This window comes from Oratosquilla oratoria, chromosome 17 (assembly GCF_046742065.1).
Source record: "Oratosquilla oratoria isolate Oo_2021 chromosome 17, ASM4674206v1, whole genome shotgun sequence".
Classification (NCBI taxonomy): domain Eukaryota; kingdom Metazoa; phylum Arthropoda; class Malacostraca; order Stomatopoda; family Squillidae; genus Oratosquilla; species Oratosquilla oratoria.
Window position 1 is genome coordinate 20,719,100 of NC_134793.1, and position 24,000 is coordinate 20,743,099.

A 24,000-nucleotide genomic window follows, 5' to 3' on the forward strand; every position below is an offset into this window, starting at 1 on the left:
GGCCGTTGTTGGTTTGTTCCTTGACCTCCAATGTCGCTGGCTACTAGATTCCCCCCCCCCCCGCCCCAAGTGTCCTAGTGGACATAATACCTCTCTCAGCATGCGAGTCAAGTTCATACCAAGATATTTTGTTATTGTTACTATTACCAGTGTCATTGTTATTGTTGTAAGTTGTGAAATCGCCCACCGAGGTTTGAAATGTTACACGAGACTATGCCAGATGTTGTTGGTATAATTTTCCTCTCTTTCCTTCTATCTCGATCTCGCCATCTCTCTCTCTCTCTCTCTCTTTTCCCGCATGAGGACAATTGAGCGTCAAAAAGGTAGTGTTGTGCGTATCCAAGCTCGACCTCACTTGACTTGACCCAACGTAACTTGACCTAACTGCACCAGACCTGACCCAACGCAACGCAACGCAACACAACGCAACCTAACATAACCAAATCAGAACTATGCAGTTTTTTTTTTCTTTCAGTTGTTTCATGTATTGTCTTATACAACCGTTCTCTTCAGTTGATTGTTTTTTTTTTCGTAAAATGAATTGCTTTAAGACAACAGCAATGGTTAATTTGCGTACCCATGGGTCAGTTTTAGGTATCCGCATAAGTATGTGATGAATTACAGGCGGTAAAAGATGGCTTGGAGAGAGTATAAGAAACGAGACGATGGGTGGTGGCAAATTGTAACAGGTGGCAAAGGAATGACAAATGGTGTCAACCGAGTGCCTGGTGATGTGTATGTGGGTGTGAATGATGATAATGATACAACAACTAGTGATGATAGTGATGGTGATAAATCGTGTTTGTAGCGATAGTTCGAATGGTGTGGATAGTGAAGGTGACGAAGGGGGAGAGGAGGAGGAGTGGGAGGAAGAGGAGAGGCGGAGGCGAATGATGGGGAGGATGTGGAGTGTGTGGGGGCTGCGTTGGCGGAGGCGGGGGTGGCTGATGCAACTGGAGCAATGACGGTGGCAGCCTCCCACGCACACGCACACGCACACACACAGAGACTGCAGCAGATCCGAGGTGAATACACACACACACACACACACACACACACACACACACACACACACACACACACACACACACACACACACACACACACACACACACACACACACACACACACACACACACACACACACACACACACACACACACACACACACACACACACACACACACCTCTCATGGCGCTGTGGTTAGAGCTCTGGCCTGCCACTACGGAGGTCCGGGTTCGACTCTCGCCCGGGGCTGAAATAATATCAGTATCGCAGCGCTGAGGGGTGTTACTCCAACTCTCGTGGGCGGGGAGTTGGGTGTGTGTGTGTGTGCAAGGTCATAGCATTACCCATTGATCGGACCTACGAGCTCTGAGCTCTCTTCCAGGAGGGAAATAGCTGTCGATCACGAGTCCAACACGTGATCCAAAGACCAAGTGAATACACACACACACACACATTATTATTATAGTCTCGACAGAGACTGCAGCAGATCCGAGGTGAATACACACACACACACACACACACACACACACACACACACACACACACACACACACACACACACACACACACACACACACACACACACACACACACACACCCTCTTCCCGCCTTCCCCCCACCCACTCCCATCTGGCATGTTCCTCTCTTATTACAACTGGATCGTAACCCAGATTTGACTTTGTTGCAGAGTATTAGATCCTGTATGCTTTATTCATAGAGGGTTAGATCCTGTATGCTTTCGTCATAGATGATGACATATCCTCTATGCTTTCGTCGTAAGAATTAGATCCTGTATGCTTTCGCCATAGAAGATAATATATCCTCTATGCTTTCGTCGTAAGAATTAGATCATCCATGCTTTCGTCATAAGAATTGGATCCTTCATGCTTTCGTCATAAGAACTGGATCCCCCTGTGCTTTCGTCATAGGGGATTAGATCCTCTATGGTTTCGTCACAAGGAATCAGATCCCCCATACCTCTCCCTCAAGCGAGTTTGAATGTATATGGCATAATTTCTATGGCATTCCCATAGCAAGACTCGTAGTCTTTATTATTATTATTATTATTATTATTATTATTATTATTATTATTATTATTATTATTATTATTAATATTGTTATTATTATTATTATTATTATTATTATTATTATTATTATTATTATTATTATTATTATTATTATTATTATTATTATTATTATTATTATTATTATTATTATTATTATTATTATTATAATACCCATCCTCTCGGTCTCTCGTTCATTAACATATATAATCGCTAAATCATTCATAGCTACCACGCATATCCATCACCATTATCATTATTCTGTCAACCATTATCATTACCGTCATCATCATCACCACTATCGTCGTCATCATCGTCGTCGTCATCACCATCGTCGTCATCGTCGCCATCTTTATCATCATCAGCAGCAGCAGCAGCAGCACCATCACCATAATTATCATCAGCACGATTGACATAACCATTATTATTACTATCATCATCAATATCATCACCATCTGGATCCTTATCACCATCATCATCCTTACCGTCATCATCATTATCCTTATCGTCACCATTATCATTGAGCCTTCCACGTCAATTTAATTTTCATCTACTGGTCTTACAACCGTCATCTTTCACCATCATCAGCATCTCTATCTCTGTCTTGCAACACTGCCACAACATGTAAATCTGGCCAAGAACAAGGTCATCTATAAAAAGAAGAAATTAAAATAGCCAAGTCGAACATGCTGTTGATAAAATCATCGTAAAAACACAGAGGGGTGATAAGCTGATAATGCGAGGCTTTGTGTTTGGTCGATCAAGCATTCTCTCCTCGATTATAAAGTGAGGAACATAGCGTTTGCTTTTTTTGTTTGATAAAATTAAATCTGTTCAATTACATTTATATGTAGTTGCAGCGGTCAGTTACATGCGCGTAGTTTGAGTTGTAGTGGTTATTTGAATTTGTAGTTATTTATAATGTTACCTTGCAACATGGCCTGGTTACTTGTACTGTTGACGTGTTTTTTTTCTTCTTCTTAGAGAGGATATAGTGAAACCTTTTCATTCCAGACAACACAGCAAGAAGAAGCACACATATAATGTACACGCATCTGGTATAAGTCTACTGTACTGACACAAAAAATCGTTAAGATCCAGCAGATGAATGTAACCGTTTATTGTTGACAGCGTTGTACGTTTGTTACATTTGTCTAAACTGCAACAAACCCTTTCATTTTATATAACACAGCTACAGCTAATTTGTATTTTAAAATATATATTATCAGTATTGTAGGTTTTCAATAATCTGAGAAAAAATAGAAACAGAGAAAATGTGTTAAATGTTGACGGTTTGCAGGTTATATTCGTTTCAAAATGAATTGAATCGGTAGAATGTATATTTTCCAGTAATGGTTACATGGGTCTACAATCATAACTTACAAAAAAAAAAAATCAGAACCCCTGTTATAGAACTCGATCCTTTCGTCAAAAGAATCAAAATAGCTTATATTGCTTTCAGAATACAAAGGCTGTTTCAGAAAAGGTCATAAAAAAGCTCAGAGCCACTGTTATAGATTTCAATTCTTTCGTCAAAAGGATCAAAACCGCTTATGTTACTCTCGAAAAAAATAAGCATCGTTTCAGAAAAGATCATCCCATTGTTTTCAAATCCAATCCTTTTCTAGGTGTCACGGATATTAATAGAATTACATAACGAGAACATAAAAAGGATTTCTGGGTACGAAAGAGGATTAAGCGTTTATTTGGAAACGTTCGTTCCTCTTGAAATTCCCCCAAGACGATTCCTGACCGGAAATGCGTTCATTTCCCTTCATTATCCGGTCAAATTTCCCAGAAATCCGCCACGCTTACTGGAAAAATTGCAAACATTATTACTCAGCACTTTGAAGTTATGAAATGCTCTCTCTCTCTCTCTCTCTCTCTCTCTCTCTCTCTCTCTCTCTCTCTCTCTCTCTCTCTCAAACATTTGAGAATAACACAAGTAAACTTTTGACCTACCAAACGTTTTTCATGATACAACATTCATTTAATTATCTGACACCTTTTTGTTTATCTATCTATGAAAATGATCTTACTGTAAGCTAAACACTACACAGAAAAATATACCACTCGAAAAAAAAATCATATTGACATTGTCAGGATTTGCATCCACGAGTTCTCTGATAAATAGCCTGACAGTACGAACTTTCAAGAAATTGGATTATCGGAAGAATTTATTATCAACATCATAGAGAAAGCATATCGGATCAAATGGGTAACGGGTAGGAGTAGAATAGGTAGGGATGGGTGCATATCCTGGCTGGCTACCCTTCTTATAAGGTGGAAGAGACCTTATGGTATACGAATAGATATATATATATATATCGCTTTAGGCTAATATGATAGACGTAGGAATGGTCAGATACTAAGAGGATGGTGATTTTCTGGTTATGATTTTCTCTTAACGCTGAGAGAGAGAGAGAGAGAGAGAGAGAGAAGGGAGACCAGCAATGCACTACAGAAAGCCCCTGTAATTACTGGTGCAAGACATACCATGGCGAGAAATGTTCGTTTGAGTAGAAACGACTTGGGTTACAATATTCTAGACTTCCGTAGGAACGTCTCAACAATTTTGTGTCTAACATTCGTATTCTAAGTTCAACTTCTCGTAGTTCGTCGTTCAGCTTCTCACTCTGTAACGCAAGAGTCGTTTGAAACTTGGAAATTTGAAAAACTAAAGATCGTAACCGAAGTCGTTTTTGCTTAAACGAAGTAACAAAAGCAAGTAGCATGCTAGGGAGAATGTCTAGTGTGCCGTCACCATTAGGGATTGTTTTTCGCTGTGGCAGGCACACCCAAAGCGGTCGACAACGTTAGGTTAGGTCAGGTTAGCCTAATTAGACTTGAAGACTGAAAAATAAGGAAACGACGAAGGAAAAAATAAGTGGTGTCAGTAAAAAAACAAAACAAAAACAAAACAAAACAAAACAAAACAATACAAAACAGTCGAGGTTTCACGGCAGGTAACATGTTATATGTATATTAATAATTTCATGATGTATACATTGATCATACTTTTTACACATTACTTACATGTCATATATCAGTAACAAAAATTACATCATTTGATGTAACTTTCAACTTACGTACCCGCGGGGGTGGGTGGGGGGGTTAGGTGAGTAAGGATTGAGCCTATACTATGTCAAGGCCAAGCCAGAGCGAAATTCCACTGAAAATGCTCTGTATACAAATCAGGAATAAATAGGGAACAAAATCCGCGTCTCCTTTCTCCCCCTTCCTCACATATGTATTTGTTGCAGGGAGGCGAAACTGACAACATTAGTCCCTACGCTGACACGAGAAAGAAAAAGTTAATAGAAATAGGTAATGGCATCCACTAATTACGGATTCCTGACAAGAGTTGATGAAAAAATATCAGAAAGTTCCGGTAACTTCCTCCTAGGAGGTCAGTTGAGAAATTATTGAATGGTTTATGTTATATGTTAATTCATAATTCGGTGTATGTGGTATGGGTATGTTGAATTTGTGTATAAATAATGCGAGTGAATATTCTAAAAAAATTATATTCCATCAAATATATATCAAGGTAATGAATAAACAAATAATTACGCACATAAATATGTAAATAAAGAAATAAGTAAATAGATATATAAATAAAATGAACAAATTACAAATATCATTTTGGTCTTTTAAAAGAAGCACCTGCGTGAATGCAAGAAAGGCATAACTGAATGATGCTTAGTATCCGTTGCGATTTCGCATAAAAAATCTAGCTTTCTAGACTTCAAGGGCAAATGCCTAAATCGAAGTAAACGATCCAAAGAGAAATGGATAAGAGGAAGCAAGATATTACAAGATCGACTCGGTACTGTCATTTGGAAAGAGGTAATCCCTATTTCAACAATGTAGGCTAGTGGGTCATCATAATTCCAACGACAAGGAAAGATAATTTCCTATGAGTAAGGGTGACGAATTTAAATCGCTAGTGTCGATCGAGCTTCACTTGTTGATGTCGCACGGTGCTTCCATCTCGTGGCGACACACAACACCTCTCAGTCGCCCTGAGTTACAGACTGTGTGCGGGTGTGGTCAGTGTTTCGCTGCAAGTGTTCACGATAAGAGGTGTTTAGTGTAAGTGTTGGTGTCTTGAGTTGGATTGAGTTGTTAGCGAGCACTGTAAGTGTGACCAAGATGAGCAAGCGGTGTGCGCGCTGCGAAAAGACGGTCTACCCTTTGGAGGAACTTAAGTGTCTGGACAAGGTACGTAGCTATCGGGTGGAGAGAGAGAGAGGGAGGGTCGCCGCGGAAACACTACCTTCACTCTGAAGACAACAATAGTCATGTCTTTAGTTTCTTTTTCGTAGGGGTAATTTAATAAATTCTTGGGGGCAGTGGGTATTATTTCTAGTTCGGATTTTTATGAAAGTGACTTGTTACTTGTTTGTGTCGGTTTGACGTTTTGAACTAGTGTCAACAGTTTGACATGAGCAGACATGCAACTTCCCGTGTGAGGGGGGTTGGGCACTTGTAAATAGGAACCTTACATCTAAGTTTGATGCATGTTGATGTTATATCCCACAAAATCATATCTATAAATCACATGTTGTATTTTAATTAGGTTTATTTTACATATACATCTCATTTTTCTGTGTATAGTTCAACATGATAACGAATTTCGTATGTTTCTGATCACCAAACTTGCAGGGTGGAAAGTGTAGTTGCGTGTGGATTTTTATTTCAGTTCTCTGTGTCTAGACGTTGTTTGTTTCTCTTTTGTTTGGACGTGCATTATCTTCTTGATCACTGGCAAGTGAGGAAGAGGCAGGGAAGGAACGAGGTCGGAATGTGTTGGTAATCCAAACGACAGATGCAGCGGGGCCAGCAGATGACATACTGGAAGCGAGAATGATTATGCCGCATACCAAATAAGGAGATATTGTTTAATTTGATGTTCTTTGCATCTTGGTGGTTGTTGTGTCTAAGTGAACATCATTGCGATGTATTTTATCATCACATCGTTTCTTGATTTTTAAGTTGTCTGATACAATTGGAATGAAATTATTCCATATATAACATTGATCTGACTTCAGGATCATGAGAACATCACAAAAAAGAAAAGAAAAAAAGAAAATGCTTCACCGTGAACATGTTATAAGCAGGGTACACCCACATAACCCATTTAATGAAAACCAACATAGAAAATGGGAGGAGGGATGTGTTTGGATATGTTAGAGGGGAAATGTGAAAATATTAAATTAAAATATTGTGGTGATTGACAGATGGAATATTATTGTTACTCAGCTAAAGTTATGCTTGACCTAACCTGACCTACATAATCTATGAGGGGCAAGGTTTTTGTTGTCCAGTCTAACATAAGTACCTGATAGCCCCATTACCTTCACTACCCCCCCACCTAACGCCATGTAAAGCTAAATTCAAAATACTATTTTAATTTGATCAATGGTTGATAAATGGACATTATGTGAAAGGTTGTGTATTGAACGATTTAGCATTGTACCACGTTCATTAGTTGGCACAGCGGATAACTAAGGGGCCGTGCCCCCAATCCCCCTCCAGTCTCAGTGGGATCCCCCCATTTCCTGTCTCCAGTAGTTTCCCAAATTATTTTATGTTGCTTATGCACTATTCAGGGTAAACATAGCATTGCAAGGCTTTGTGTTACTTGTATGATTGTCTGTGAAATTGATTTACGATAAATTTAATTGAACAATATTCTTGAATTACCTTTAGATGAGTATTGATGTACAGCAGATTGATATGATCATATATATAAATTAACAAAAAAATATGTTTAAAGAGGTTTATTATGGGAAAGGAAATCATACGAATAATCCTCCGCTAAACTGAACTTTTATACAATTTATTCAAGTAGTCTATTGTATCATATCACAACTAACACCACCGTTGGATGAGAAAAAAAGAAATGAGTAAGCGAAACTATATTTTGTTTTCCAACTGCAATCCTCTTCAGTGGTACGAATGTGTTACTACATTTCTCACCAGGTATTGTATCATAGTTTCCATACCATATTCTTATAGTTTAAGTCAGGTATTTTTCATGGTTCAATGAATCAGGTATTTTTCATGGTTCAATGGGACCATTACTTGTGTTGGACTTGCAAGGTGGACAGCGGAGATGTGCATTTTCAGAACCTGTCGGCTCCATTAGGAGATTCGACCCTGCGGGTCAGACACTTGGCCTCCAGACTGGACACAAGATTTCTCTAGATCAACTTCATTTATATATCTTACACCTTTCCATACATGGATAGCAGACAACTGGTGACCTCTCCCCTCCTACCACTTTCAGCTGGTGGCATAAAAACCATCTGACACCAAAACAACACAAGACAACATGGATTTTTTTTTCCAGAGAGTTCTGTAGGATGACCCAAGGACCATTGCCAGCCACTGTGGGGCTGTGGGTTTCCCTATAAGACAAACTTGAGGGAACATTTATTATTTTTAGGGTGGATGCTTATCTCAATTATTATTACTGAGGCAATTGTACCAGGAGTCTTCTTTATTTACTTACAAATGTTGTTACTGGACGCAGGCCAATAGGCCTCTATATCCAGATTATTGATCATTTTTCTGGAGACATTGAGATTTGCTTCAAAATTAAATTTGACATCTTGTCTGTCCCTGTTCTGGTTGCTGCAAGGCAATGTTTTCCAACTGATGGACCCATCACCACCCATCTACAAACCCCCGCACTTTTTTCTAAGGGTGAAGTCTGTATATGTGTAGATGGAGATGAGCAACTGTATGGTGTCACATTTTTGCTTGTTAACAGTAACACCTGCAATATGAGGAGACCTGGAGCAGCACATTGATTGATATTTGATCATACTTGTCAGCCTTATATGCATACCTTGTTGCATACTATTTATTAACCCTTATGCCACACATTAAAAATGTTTTTAAAAACGGAATTAAATTTTAGACATTCTGTTGTGCCTCCAGGTGTGGGTGGGTGTCAACCCAGCAAACCTAAAAAAAAGATCTTGACAAAATGATAAGCTTCTAAATTTCTGAACACGATTAGCAAAATACTGTTAACTGGATACGTGATTGAATAATCCATGTCACTTGATAGTGTCAGGTATTAACTATGACAGATCCACAAAGCTGAAGAGAGGAAGGTATTTTCATGTGGAGATCATTTAAATAGGAATTTTATTTTTTGTATACACATGGAAGAAAAGGTCAATCAGTGTGTTGCCCCGGATTTCTCTTGGAGACCTACAGCCTTGAGTAATCAAGTCACCGTATTTGCCTAGAATCAATATAAGGTAGCGTAAGTTAGTGTATGTGATATTTACTTTAAAAGCTTCATAAGGGAGAGTCCATATGAACCTGTCATGTAGCATTCATATATAATTGGGAAATTATTTATACTCAGGAAAGAGCGTTGATCACTTTTAATTTTATTCATTCTACCGTCATACTGCCCCTTTGAAATCACTCCTTTACACCTGTTCCTTTTCTTTAGTATGGTATTGTCTCGAAGGACAGAAGCATTAGTGTGTCCTCTGCCATTAAGATAACTTCCACAAGTGTAACATAACGTATCCAGTAGATATTGATGGTGCTTTCGTAAAACGTCTTTATTTCTCTGATGGTAATGAAATCCATAGACAATCTTCTATTGTTAAGATGGAGATTAATATATGATCACAGTTTATTTCTTTTATGCATTTTTTCTTGCTTTATATTTCTTTCAACCTAGGTAGTCATGTACATGAAAGACAATACTTAATTCTAACCATAATATTCATTGAAATAATGTCAGGAAGGAAGGTTTGGTCTTTCTTTTGTATGCCAGTCTTGATGTAGGCATTTTGATTGTGACAAATTGGCCTTTGTGGTACTGTTAATCATCCAGGTTTGCTTGTTTTTATCTTTCCGTAGTTCTCTGCTTATTTTACAATAGGCTACTTTCTTTGGACATGATTTATCATTTTCTTCACATTACCTTATTTTTTTCATCACTTGTTTCCAATAGTGGTAGCTACTTCTTTCCTATGTGAACTTACTGATATTTTATTGTCTAATTTCTTTCTTCTCGAGTCCATTATCTTTTCAATGCAAGTAAGACAAAAATGTTTTGAAGGCCTCATTCACTTTGAGATTGGGAGATAACTGATAAATCTCTTTATCTTTTCAACCTCTGATATATGCACGGAGCTGACACAAAACCTCAGCATAACCCCAGCATTAGTGATTTTCTTCGTTCAAAATTATTGGTCATATTTAGTTCTTGATGTTTAATGTGATGAAAAACAAGTCTCTGAATGCCCTTTGTTTTACATCTTCCTGCAAGTCTTTGATAAGCACTGGTAAGGCCTGTATTACACGGGCCTTTTAATGCTTGTAAAACTTCAAGTTCAATCTGTATGATTTGTTGCTTTACAAAACATTGCTCTCTCGCCCTAGCTGTGTCAAAACCTTGGCCTTGTAGGTCAGTAAGAGAAATAGGAGCCAAATTAGCATTCTATGAGGAAGTTGGAGGATCCAAGGTTACTTTAGGCTTTATGATATAGGCAGAATGGAAAGGAAGGATCCCTGTTAAATTTTTTGTGACGTTAAACCATATCATCATCATCATGTTGAAAATGTGCTCAAATGAGATTTCGCAACCTTTTGATTCCATAAGAAAGATTTATTGTTTTTTCCAAGGGGGCGCAGATTAAATTTCATCCATATCTTCATCATATCACATAATGATTCAAGTTGTATAAGTGAATACAGCTTTGAATATTTATATGGTGGGTGTACACTCAGTTTTTGGATTTGACCTAAGTTATTGTACAGGTTTGACTGTATTTCATACAACTTTTTACATAGGATTGCTTCTTTCCCCACTACTATTATAACTCATTGACATAGATACACACTAGTGCAACACACAGTCTCAGTGTTTCTTTTTAGAAAGATATATGGGAGGGCTGAGGAACTGTTGCCAGCTACTGTAGGGCTACAAGTTTTATTAAGTGAAGTTTGAGGCAACATTTGTTATTATTTTGCTTGGGAAACCGTTCACTACTGCATATTCTAATCTGGGGTGGGTGAGGTTCCCTGGAGCCATTCTTGACTCAGCCCTAGATTCTATCTACTGGTAGGTATTTTTGTAAAGAGTTACAATCTTCTTCATTCTTTAATCTCTTCATGATCTTTGTGTGCACAAATTAGTTTAATTTGTTATTTTCATCATAAAATAAGAACATTACAGATGCTGGTACCATTGTGGGACTACTGACTACTTTCATCCATCCTGACACCCTATCCGCAGCTACTGTTTCTATGTATCAGTCTTTCAAGGTTTGGTTTAGCCATGTGAATTCCATAGCCTGTTCAAATGTTGTAGGTTTTCATCTTGGCTATAAGATGAAGATGATCTGTATTGTATTTAGCAGGACTGAAGTAGATGTGACTAAATCTTGCTTTAGTAAGTTCATGAATGTCCTTTTTCCCCCATGCTTTTTTAAGAGCATGTTTGCAAAACTATTTCAGTACATACGGTATGTCCAAATCTGATGAAAATATTCCATTAGTTTATTTTAGCTATGACATCTGAATGGCAAAGCATGCTTTGTCCAAAGGGATGACATGTGCATTGGACAATAAGTAATGGTGCTGTTTTCATGCAAAGCCAACACAGCTGTTGATGATGAAGTATGATCAAGGTAGCCACAGTGTATCAACAGCTCGATGTCAGTCTTCGGTGAAAACATGAAAGATGGTATCAAAATGTTCTGAGACTAGTTCCTTGGCATGGCAACAGATACTTATGCTGTGTAGCACAGCTGAAATCATTACCAAGCAATCTACCTTTGCACATTAATGCACCTTCAGGGTGAAAAGCTGTGAATGATTGAATTTTTGAAAGGCAAATCACATATTCATTTTGTGCCACTAAGAAGTTGCAAATTTTAATTTTAATTGAACTAAAAAAAATTAGGGTTGCAATTGTAATGAGTTTCTTAATAGTGTTTTCTGTGAGGTTTCTTGTATGTGGAGGGTTGGTTGTCATGTGTGTACTATGGATGAGTCATAGCTTAGTTGGGTTTTTGTTCAGTGACAGGTGTTGTCTGATGAAGAAGATGGCCAAGTACTTCATGTATTCATGGTTGTCTCAGATGAATGACGTAACTTAGGGTTTTTGTTGGGTCGATGATCTGTTTTGTGGAATTTTTTTCAGTTCTTGAAAATACTGTACATTCCCAGCTGGCAGTGAGGCTGAGTGAAAGTTTCTCCTCCTATTTCCTTCAATTTTGACTTGCCTCCATGACTCATAATTGCATTCTAATCAGCAGCTGCTGTGATTTGTTATTAAGACACTGTATTGTCTCCTCCTGTTGGCTTTAGCAAAAATTAATGGCTCTGTTCTCTATGGAGAAGGTCATTTGGTAATTGTGGTAAATACATCTATGCACGCATACAAGCAATACATAAGTTCAAAACTGAATGTGATAATTAGAAATCAAAGATATTGATTAAGTTGGAGCTGGATGTGAATTTGAGTCTGGGTATTTTAGAAAATTAGGGAATAAGAGATGGGACCCAGTGAGCATTGCTCCTTTCTTGTATAGTTAGGTAAATATAACTAGATGAATACATGCACACACACATGTGCACATACATGCACAGAGAGAGAGAGATCTTGATCTTTGGGATCAGAGAGCATCACGAGGTCATAGGTCATGGATACTAAGTCCACATGTTTGAAGGATGGGAAAAAATAAAGTTTTCCACACAGATGTATAAACTGGAATAGCCAAGAAGCTGCTTTAGAACAAACTACAGTCATGCATGAATTTAAAGTGAGAATATATTCCAGAGCTAAGTAATTGAAGTAGGTGAGGAATTTCAGTTTCCCATATAGATTTGTAAACTCCTGGGATAACCTAGGAAATGTATTAATACAAGCTTGAACCATACATGAATTAAAAAATCAGTTATGACAATTGAAGTGTAGGAGACAGGACCTATGTGCTACAGTTAGGTAGATATAGATGAAGAGATGATGAAACCTCCTAGAAACCTAGATCCGTCCAAGACTAGAATATGCATCTGTGGGAGGGTCCCTGTAGTAAGCGCTGAAACTAACCATGTAGTAAGCGCTGAAACTATCAGTTGTTTTAAGAAACGATTAGACAATTTTATGGATGGGGATGACAGGCTGGTGATGGATACGGCAGTTGTTTTAAGAAACGATTAGACAACTTTATGGATGGGGATGACAGGTGGTGATGGATACAGAGCTGCCTAGTGTAGGCCTTATGGTCTCTTGCAGTCTCCTTCATTCTTATGTTATGTTCTGTACATAGTGAGTGATATAAGCAAGATCGAGAGAATACAAAGGGCAGTGAACAAACTGGTTCCTAGCTTAGGTCTGCCAACTTTGAAAGATCAAAGAGAAAGAAGTGATTACAGTGTCGAGGTCACTAAAGGAAATAGAGTACATTGACAGAAGACCTCTCTTGATGAGGGATAAGAGAGCTGAAGAGGTCATGAGAACAGATTAAGAAAGGCTACTTGTCTAAAAGATGTGAAGAAATGCAGTTTTCCATATAGATGCATAAATACTTAGAATGTGCTTTAGCCCAAGCTTGAACTATACATGAATTAAAATTTAATATAATTGGAAAGTAAGGATGCATGACAAGTTGGCTTGGTATGATACATTGGAAAATATGAGATGGAAATGATCATTAATCCTTTCCTATGTGCTACAAATAAGTAAATAGTGGAAGTACAAGCCCTGCAGTTGTTAAAGGATTCTTGGGGGGTGGGACTTGATCGAGGTATAAAGATTATTGAAGAGGGCAGATAAAGTTCATAAATAAGATATCTATTTTGGATAGGATGGCATCATGATGTCACAACTCGTTAAAAAAGACCACATGTCTCAAGGATATGAAAAAATAGTTTTCCACATATGCACAAACTCGTGAAAGAGCCTAGGAAATGACATAGCACAATCTAGAATCATACATGAATTTAAAGCAAGATATGATAGTTTGAGAACAATTTACTGTATGATGTGAAGAAAAATATATTCAGATGTTTAAAGTGAAATAGCCCAAGGGATTATATAGCACTAACCTAAAGACCCGTACACACATATTATTCTGGGCAGGGGAGGGAGGAGTGTAAAAGTGGTGCCATAGTACATACCCAGTCATGTAAGTTAAAGATTTTATGGAAATTGCCCTGGTGTATAATTGTATGTTAAGTTTCACACCTTAAAGGAGCCCTTCAACCACGCAGTTTTTTCATCACTGATGACACCATTAATGATCACTCATGCAACTGATCATTGATGAAATTTATCTTTCATATTGGATGCTATAAAAAATTCTAGATGAAGGCCATGAACTTAATTTGTTAATCCTCAGTGGCTAGGAATGCTTTACCAGATAGAACAGTAATAGTGACAGTAGAGACAACTTTTACAGTTCCTAAACATATTTTGTCAAGAAACGATCACAGTGACAGACATTCACAACAAAGACAATAAAGGATTGACAAACTTCCTGGTTGGCAAAGAATGCAATGCCTCAGAGTAATCATCTATTGGGGACTAAAGGATTGTATAGTGGAGTCCTCCAAGGAACAATACTGTCATCAGTATTGTTCAGCCAATTCAGAAGCGACCTCCCTTCTGCCAATATCCTCTTTGAGAAAGGATGTTTACATTTTGTGGGATGCTACAGTCATTGATGCCCTGCATGCCTTGTTCCTCTAAACTTCAACAAATATTTAAATTTTTCATAACTTTCTGAGTTTATCTCACTACTATTGTGTAGTAATGGATTGCCATCATCTTGCTGTCATTGCGGGGATGTGTTTTGTTTTACTTTGTCAGTTGAGAGAAGTTAGTCGGAGCGTTCTCTAGGTTCATCTTATTTTGTGGTGTGCATGTGTGATCTCTTTCTTCTATTGTTATGAACAATATGTACATAGCACTGTGTTGTTATGGGTGGTATGGTGACTGACAGCAAGCCATCTGTGTGTTTCAATATGGGTCATTCTCAGTGACCTTGGTCTCATTTTTCTGTATTTTGTAATGAAATAACAATGGTAAATTAATCTTGTGAGATTTGTTGTGTTGGTGTGGGGCGGTTTCTATGTCACTGGTTGAAAGTAGGAGGGGAGTGATCACTGGTGAGCTCATTGTGTGTGAAAAGGTGTAAAAATATGACTGAAGTTGATAGAGATATCCTGGGCCCAATCTGGTGGAAATAAGGGGGTTGACAGACTTTGAAAATGGGCAGCTTTCTGTCCATCTTGCATGACTACTGCAAACATACTGCATTGATAATGTGATATACATAAATTTAGTATTTATAATGAAATGTAAATATAATTTCTAAAATCAACTAAAAACAAGGAATATAAACTTGTCAAGGTCACTGTCCATATGATTGACTTTCATATAAGTTGTCAGCCACTCATGTTTTAATTTTTATGTTATAATTTTCTTAGCATACATCTTCCATCCATAAATGATATAGCACATTCATTTTATGATTCAGTTAATTATGAAATCCCCCCTCCCCCCTTTGAGGCCAACATAGTACTTTCCTGTGTTTTTTTTACCATCTTATTTTGATTGATTTACTTATTTGTATAAAAATATATTTTTATATATTTACTCATTTGTATATAAATGTATTTATGTTTATTTGTTTAATTATTTATTTGTTATTTAATTTGGGTATGTCCCATATGGCCTCAACCCATCTTCACCCCTGACCTCTCACCCAAGTAGTGACATTCTAAACTGCTTAGCTAGCGAACATCCCACGTTTCTCTTCCAAAAGCGTAATTTTTTGCCTTTTTTTATTATTTCGCAATTTGTATAGCCGGATATAAATCAAAGAAAGAAACGAAAGTAGTTTGTCAAATGCACAGTGATTTTATGTGATTTATCAGATGCTATGATTTTGTTGTTAATATTTTTTTTATAGTTTTCAAAGCTATCAGATTTCTTTTCATAAATTATATAACACAGTGTAGCCTGATAGTGCAGAAAAATAAGTCTGGTAAAATCCATAGTATTATAGTAGACAGTAAAGTAATTTTTTATGTTTTTTAGATTTAAAAGTTATGCAATCTTTTCATAAATTTAGATAGCACAATTATTTTGTTAATATTCAAAATTATACACAATATTGCTAATGTAGCCTGGCAGTGCGAAAGAGAATAAAGAAAGTCCTATTATAATTATTAGCGCGGGTTGTAAATATTTTAGGCGAAGGTAAAATTTGGCAACACTGTTTCTGTGAATATCGAATCGACGGGCGTAATTTCGGACATCATTTGATATCGGAAAAGACAAGTTTTGTGACACCTTGTACTGACGTCACTGCCGACAGCAGTCACGCTTAGTTGACTCTATGTCTTCGAGGAAAAAGGACGACTTTTGTGTTTTGCTGATGTATGCATGAGGTAGATTTTAAACTTTAATTTTTATTTTCTTCTTGTAGATTACTCCGAAAATATTAGCGAATTAGTAGCAGAGGGGAATGAGACAAGACAACTATGGAAAATACAGCAGCTACAGTTGGAATAAAAAATGAGCCTTGCAAAAATAAATAGGAATGGATAACTATTTCAACGTGGTCAAAACTACACTGTCGCCATGTTGTCAGCTAAGAATATTCTTGAGACTGGATCAGCTACGTTAAACAAAGTTAAAAGCAAAACATAAAAAAAGCTGGACCATTTTGGGCTTATGTCAGTGACATTGAGTACAAGAGAAAGATGTAGCGTTAGAGGATGACCAGGAAGAGGTGTTTGTATGAGATTTACCAGTAAATTTAAGGGAATGGACCTCTGGTAGTTTTTGTAAATAAAAATAGATTTAGCATATTATCGTGTTTGAAGAAATTATCCAAAAACCATGGCCAGGGTGTGGAGTTCGGATAGAATACTGAAGCAACCACACACACATACATACAGTATCGCTGCGCTGCGAGTCGTTACTCTAATTCTCTTGGGCGGGGAGCTGGGTGTGTGTGTGCGTGTAAGGTCACAGTATTACCCATAGATCGGTCATATACGAGCTCTGAGTTCTCTTCCGGGAGGGAAATAGATGTCGATCACGAGTCCAACACGTGATCCAAGACCATGGTGGTGAATCACACACACACACACACACACACACACACAAGGGCTTTAAGAGGTCATAAGAGGAAATTAAGATGGATCACATGTCCATAGGATGTGAAGAAATACAGTTTTCTCTATAGATACATAAATGCTTGGAATCGCTCAAATGATAGTCATACATAAATTGAAATCTACAAGTAAACATGATAGTTGAAAACCAAGGAAATATATTATGTTGGAATTGTACACGAAATTGAGGCTAGGTGTGATAGAAAATGGAGAATGGAAGACGGGACCCGACGAGCGTTGCGCCTTTCCTGTAAACTACAATTAAGTAAACACACACACACACACACCTCGTGGCGCAGTGGTTAGCGTTCCCGGCTGACACTACGGCGATCCTGGTTTGAATCCCGCCCAGGGCTGAAATAATTTCGGTATCGCTGCGCTGCGGGTCGTTACTCCAACTCTCGTGGGCGAGGAGTTGGATGTGTGTGTGCATGTAAGGTCACAACATTACCCAAAAGTCTGAACTCATCCGGGAGGGTAATAGCTGTCGATCACGAGTCCAACACGTGATCCAAGACCATGGTGAATCACATGTTTACTAGATTTCCCTCATATATAACGTTTCCTTGCCAACCCCCCCCCCACGTGACTCCACCTCAGTTTTTCCTTGCTGCTTAGTGATATAGGGGACAAGGATGCCGTCACTGAGTTTCCTACGTTTAATAAGAGATAACTGAACGAGGGGACTTAGGACACCCCTCATTTCATGTTTTCTTTTATGGTGAGTCATAACAAAAAGTATGCCAAGATTCGGCTACCCCTCTATACAAGGAGGAAAAATAAGGTCCATTTGTATGTATATATGTGTAGTACAAGCGTGGTAATTTAGAAAATAACAGTAGTTGGTAACTTGGAATATGGCAGCAGTTGGCGCATGCGCTGTGTTATCGGCGAGCGCCTTGTGTTTGTTTTTTTTTTTTTTAGTTGACCAAATCTCCTGTTATCAGTGGAATAGCCTCCAGGAAACTCACTTTATCAGTTTGGTGCTTTTCATCTGCGCTCGCTTTATGCTGTGCTTGTTCCTTGCCATTACGATGAGAGAGCTTAAAAAAGAAATAACGGGTCTATGAGGCGTTGGGAAATAATGAAGTATTAATGTCAACTGCAGTTTCTTAAAACGGCTTACTTGGCAGAATTTATTTGTCAGATGGTGTGGAACCACGCCTTAAGTGAATTAAGAGCATTCACGATTTAAATGAATGAAATTGACTGGAGGCTAACAGCGAAATCTTATACAATTTTTTTCGTCTTCCTGAATTTTAGGTTATTTTATTCAGTCCAGTGGACGGCAGCTTTGTAAGAGTCGAATTAAATTCCTTTCGTGCTGACGTATCGTGCGGAGAATGCTTGTTCACGTAATACATTTGCTTTTGACAAATTTTGCATGTTCAGCTGGAAGTAGGTCGAAGTGTGTACGTGCGTGCACACACACACACGCACGCACATTCACTCATTTTGATCTTAAAAGGAAAACTATTAGAACAGATGCGGGCCAGTGAATAGTGGAGTCCCACAAGGACCGGTGGTGGCACCCGTGATGTTCTTCATCTCCACATATGGCAAGATTCAAGGAACGACAAATTGCACTTACATCTTTACAGACAATGCAGAACTCGCAAGACAAGTTAACGATTGCCAGTTGTTACGAATGTGGGAAATGGATTTCAACACGAAAGTAATTGAAAACGTCCTCCAGTGAATGACTCAGAAGGAAGTGAAAGTTATGAAGTCGGAAAAGGGGGAAGGATCTTGAAGTGGTGGTCATAACTTGCTGCAAGAGAAATATCACCAGGATTGTGGGCGAGACATAAAAGATTTTTAACAAACTTGAAAGAAGATTTTCACCAGTGGACTATGACGACAACTAAAAGTCTTAACCTAATCCAACCTAGATCAGTATGGATCAGCGATGAGGTCTGCACACGACGCGAAGGATCAAGTGATTACAAAGAAGACCAGATTGGTCCACAGCCTAGTAGGTAAATCCTACGAGGAGAAACTAGATGTGGTTCTCATCTTGGGGATAGCCCCAGAGGGAACCGTTTCAAGACTTTAGGGGGAGGGGGCATGGCCTGTTGGAGAGAAATAAAGAAAATACATAACTTCTGGTAGAAGGAATACAAGATAATTATGATTGCCAACTTCGTAATAAAGCAAAAGGTTTCTTTTAATTGTTTTATTATTATTGTTATTATTATTCGTTTTACCTTTTTGTCACACGAATGTTGATAATTCATGAAGGAGGTGGGGGTGAAAAAGGTTAAGAACCACTGAAGTAGATACATTGGGTTTGTCATTATTAGAGGAAAACTAGAAAGACGTGACCTAACCATGGTGCACAAGTCTGTCAACAGAAGAATCTGACACAGGATCTTTTGGTTTGGGACAGGAGGGAACCACGAGGTCATGGAGACAGTCTGGAAAAAAGAAGGATATTGGAAACGAAAAATTCTTGCACATGCGTGACTGTGGTCGATTCGAGGAAGCTAGGCATTGTAGACTGAGATAGAGACAGAATCTTGCAAGAGAAGGTCTTTGCTTGTGTAGTATAGTTGGCTCAGTGGTCGGCAATCCTAACAGCTATGAGAGACACTTTTTTTAAGTTTAACTTAAAAATGTTGTGTTGTCGGAGCCGCAATAGAGAAAAAAAAGTTCAGATTAGGAAATGTGTTCTACAAATCATTATCATTGATGGCTACACACACACACACACACACACACACACGTATATATATATATATATATATATATATATATAGCGTGGGATGTTTTGTAAATGTACAGTACATGGCGTCTTCGTTTTGAAAGAATAATTATTTTGTAAGAAGCTCCTGGAGCCACACAAATAGCAGACCACTGTGTTAGGTAAACGCACGCACACACACACACACACACACACACACACACACACACACACACACACACACACACACACACACACACACACACACACACACACACACACACACACACATTGTGAGTCAAGAAAATGCGGGCAACTTGTAATTATAATGAACAAGAAATTGAAAAGTTGTGGGAAAGACGACGACCTCGGTTTCTAAACAAAACCTTGACCACGAAGAAGACCATATGAACAACATAATGACCACGCATTGCAGTGGCCGACAGCCGACAGGGAATCTTGCTGTCCCTAACGCTGTCGGAGTTAGTTGCAAACAAGTAAAGAAGTAAATGAACGGACGGAATGAGCAAGTTTGTTAAATCCGCATATGGCGGTTGCAGGAGCTGCCTCTCCCCCCGTGTTTGGGTCGAATCAACGTCATGACACGTTGAGGTTCGTTGTTTCTCTTCAGATTAGTATTTGGTGTGAACATTTTCTCAGTTCAAATGTTATCAAACCCCCAAGAAGTTCTAGTAGAGAACATACTCTGTCTTAGTAACACCCTCGTGGTTTTTGGGCAGTTCTGTGGAGAAATGGTTAGGATTTTAGTGAATTAGCATAATACTGAGTTTAGAAAATGTAGTTGTATGGAACCACTCTTAGGAGACATGTCGGGACTGGAGCAGTCATGGAGTTTATATCCATATATAGTCTGTCACCTGCATATATATATATATATATATATATATATATATATATATATATATATATATATATATATATAATATACTTTGGGGACGGCATTGGGCACTGGAGGAAAGAAAGAGAAGAGATAAGGTTATCATGTAAAAAATACGTCGAAAAAACATAAGATGTGATTAGATCAAATCGACAGCTTGTACAATCTTCATAGCCTCTGCCTGATGTGTGTGTGTGTGTGTGAAAGAGAGAGGAGAGTGCAAGGAATGACAGGAAGATCAGCTTCCCAAAGTAAAAGGTTATTGGAGTAACCTTCTTGAAAAGCCTCTGTGTCTAGACCATAAATGGATTCAAGGAAACACTGTTTTGGAGTTAGATAGGAAGCTCAACAAATGCTCACACATGGAACGCTGGCGACCTTTCCACTCACGCACAGAACGACACATCGGGCGCTATGTGCTTTCGAACAAGTGTGACTGAGATTTTGAGTCCGTAAGTTGATTGTAATTTTCGAGAAAAAAGAATCGTGTGAAATTACGATAAAGTTTGGATAATGCAGGATCCCCAGTAAACACGCGCGCGTGCACACACACACACACACACACACACACAAAGTTCGTACGTATGTACGCAGAAAGATAGAGAGTACTTTGAGCCCTTTCATACAAATAGATGAGAAATATTCTTATACTCTTTACAGTGATACCGTCTTGCTTGATCGAAAAAACTACATCAGGCGATGAGAATAAATTCCTTGTAGGCGACGAGATGTCTGAGTGGATTGATTAATTGTGCATTTGCCAACCAAATTGAATTAACTTGCGTTTCTTGTAAAACAGTCAACTTTAAGTGACTGCAAGAAAAAAAAAAACTTTTCTATGCCGCCTAGAATATGTCAACTTGTTCTAAATAACATAGTGTTCTGATATCAATACGCTGCGATCAGTTATCTCGAAGTTGGTGAGAGTTAGTGAAAGGACCTTGGCTGCATAGCATGACGTCTGTGACAGTTAGGCAACGCCCACACGCCTGCATTGTCATATAAGCGGAAGTGATTAACCAGGAACATTGTCAGGCAGAGCCTCGGCAGCGTGCAACACAACTGGGAAGCATACAACAGCTAGTCAAGAAAATCACGGGGGAGCTGAACATTTAACGCCTCCAAGAATTGATGTTGGAATCGTTATTATTTTGACGTTGTAAATGTTATTTTTTATTATTACTCTTATTTCGATTATGGCAAAAATGTAATAAATATTGTATTCTTAATTTTATTTGCGTTACAAGAATACAGTCAACATCACTGAACATTTAACGCCTCTAGGAATTGATGTTGGAATCGTTATTATTTCGACGTTGTTTCTACTTTTTTTATTTTTTATTATTGCTCTTATTATTATTATTATTTCGATTATGGCAAGAATGTAATAAGAAATATTGTATTCTTAGTTTTATTTGCGTTACAGGAATACAGTCAACATCACTACTGATATAATTACTATTGAACCTAATGTTGAAATTATCCAGTATAATATAACGTTAGGTGTGTGTGTGAATAGTTTTAGGTCACAATGGGTTGACATTACCGAAAAAAGATAAATCGCTATATATATATATATATATATATATATATATATATATATATATATATATATATATATATATATATATATATATATATATATATCCTGTGTTGATAGTTTTTATGTTGCTATTTCCATTTTAGCAAAGAAAATCCGCTTCAATACGTGAGTTTTTTTTTTATGGTAAGACCAGCTAGTATGCTGTCTCCAGCAGAGTACCGCAGGACTCCTATTTAGAGCCACTTCAGTTCATATTATTACCATAGTCTACGATCTCCAAATTCGCTGATGCTACTAAACGACCCATAAATTGATCATTTGAGTCACCATAGCGCTATTGCAGTAATAGAAATTGAACTATAATAAAATTTATGTAATAAATGGCAACATTTCGTGAGAACATCTTTCCTCTGGCAGCCATGGCCTGGGGGCGCCTTTCCTTAGTCGTTTGCACCAATTATTTTAGTTATCCCTTCATTTTCTTCGTATTAATCCAGTGGAATAACACTTTTCTTTTTCGAGGGCTGGCTCCTTGACGCTAGTGGGGTTGGGTAGGTCTTGTACGAAAGATGAGACGAAGATCATCTTGCACTCGAGACACGGGATCGACGTGCAACGTCTGTCATAGCGAACAGGGTGTCCCAAATAATGTACTCGCTCCTTGAAATGCTTTGTACTATTCTCGAATCCATTGCCTGCGTTATTCTCAGCTGTTTCTGGGAAATGGTGGTCATCATTTTGAAATTAATGAAGAGTTTAGTCTTTTTTCCCTAGTCTAGTCCTCCCTGCGTGTTCGCAAATGTTAAAAGCGATGACCACCGTTTTCCAGACACAGTTGATGATGACGCGGACCGATGGATTCTACAGCGTTACGACTAGTTTAGAAAAATAGACTCTATACAAACAAAATGACGGCGTCACTGGGCACTACAAATATAATATACTGTATAGGACTCCGCCAAATATATTGAAGTGGGAAGGAGGTATGCTTATACTCCTGTATCCTTTCAACAAACAATGATCAATACAATCATTGATGTCACAGGCCTCTTGCGTTCTGTCATCCTCACCTAAAACCCAACTTTGTTGCTTCGTGTACAACCGAAAGTAAACACAGACAGCGTCTTGACATTAAACAACCTGAAGATGGAAATTGACACCCGCAGCGTTAGAAATCTCGTAGGAGACCACAAACGAGAGTTTGACGGGAGAACTGGAGAACATCTGTTGGGATATCGTGAGACTGAGTGAAGTGTGAAGGGAGGAGAAAAGATTGGTGCAGTGGCAACGCAGACTCATAAATATAAAGAAAATAGATAAAATATAACAAAATGAAAATAAACGAGGCAGTTCTTCCCTAAATATATAGAGAAGGACTCTCTCGGATTTGACATTTTGAGTAGTCGCGAGGTGTCTGGCGACGAAGTAGAACCAAGTGCATCAGTTCAAGTACCTTGGATTGTGATTTGGCGATGAAAATTGTACACTAAAATAGTTTATGCGTACGCACGAACTTTACAGGGTTCAGACGATGAAAATGAATCCTTTGGTGATATAAGATATTAAACCGGAGACTTCAGTGTCAATATAGGAAAAATGTGAGGAAATGAAAAGGAAAAGTACTAA

General features: G+C 38.2%; 1 protein-coding gene across 10 annotated transcripts in view; it reads left to right on the plus strand.

Moving 5' to 3' along the window:
• Positions 1–6,056: 6,056 nt before the first annotated feature.
• Positions 6,057–24,000, plus strand: part of Lasp (LIM and SH3 domain protein Lasp) — a 69,953-nt gene continuing 52,009 nt past the window's right edge. For 3 of the 10 annotated variants that reach the window (XM_076200613.1, XM_076200618.1, XM_076200615.1), the window contains exon 1: positions 6,057–6,297. In XM_076200613.1, coding sequence (XP_076056728.1) covers positions 6,229–6,297 — 69 coding nt within the window. In that variant the 5' untranslated portion in view covers positions 6,057–6,228. Of the gene's footprint in view, positions 6,298–21,091; positions 21,284–24,000 lie in introns of those variants that run through there. The other 7 variants (XM_076200614.1, XM_076200619.1, XM_076200620.1 and 4 more) reach the window with 5 other exon arrangements.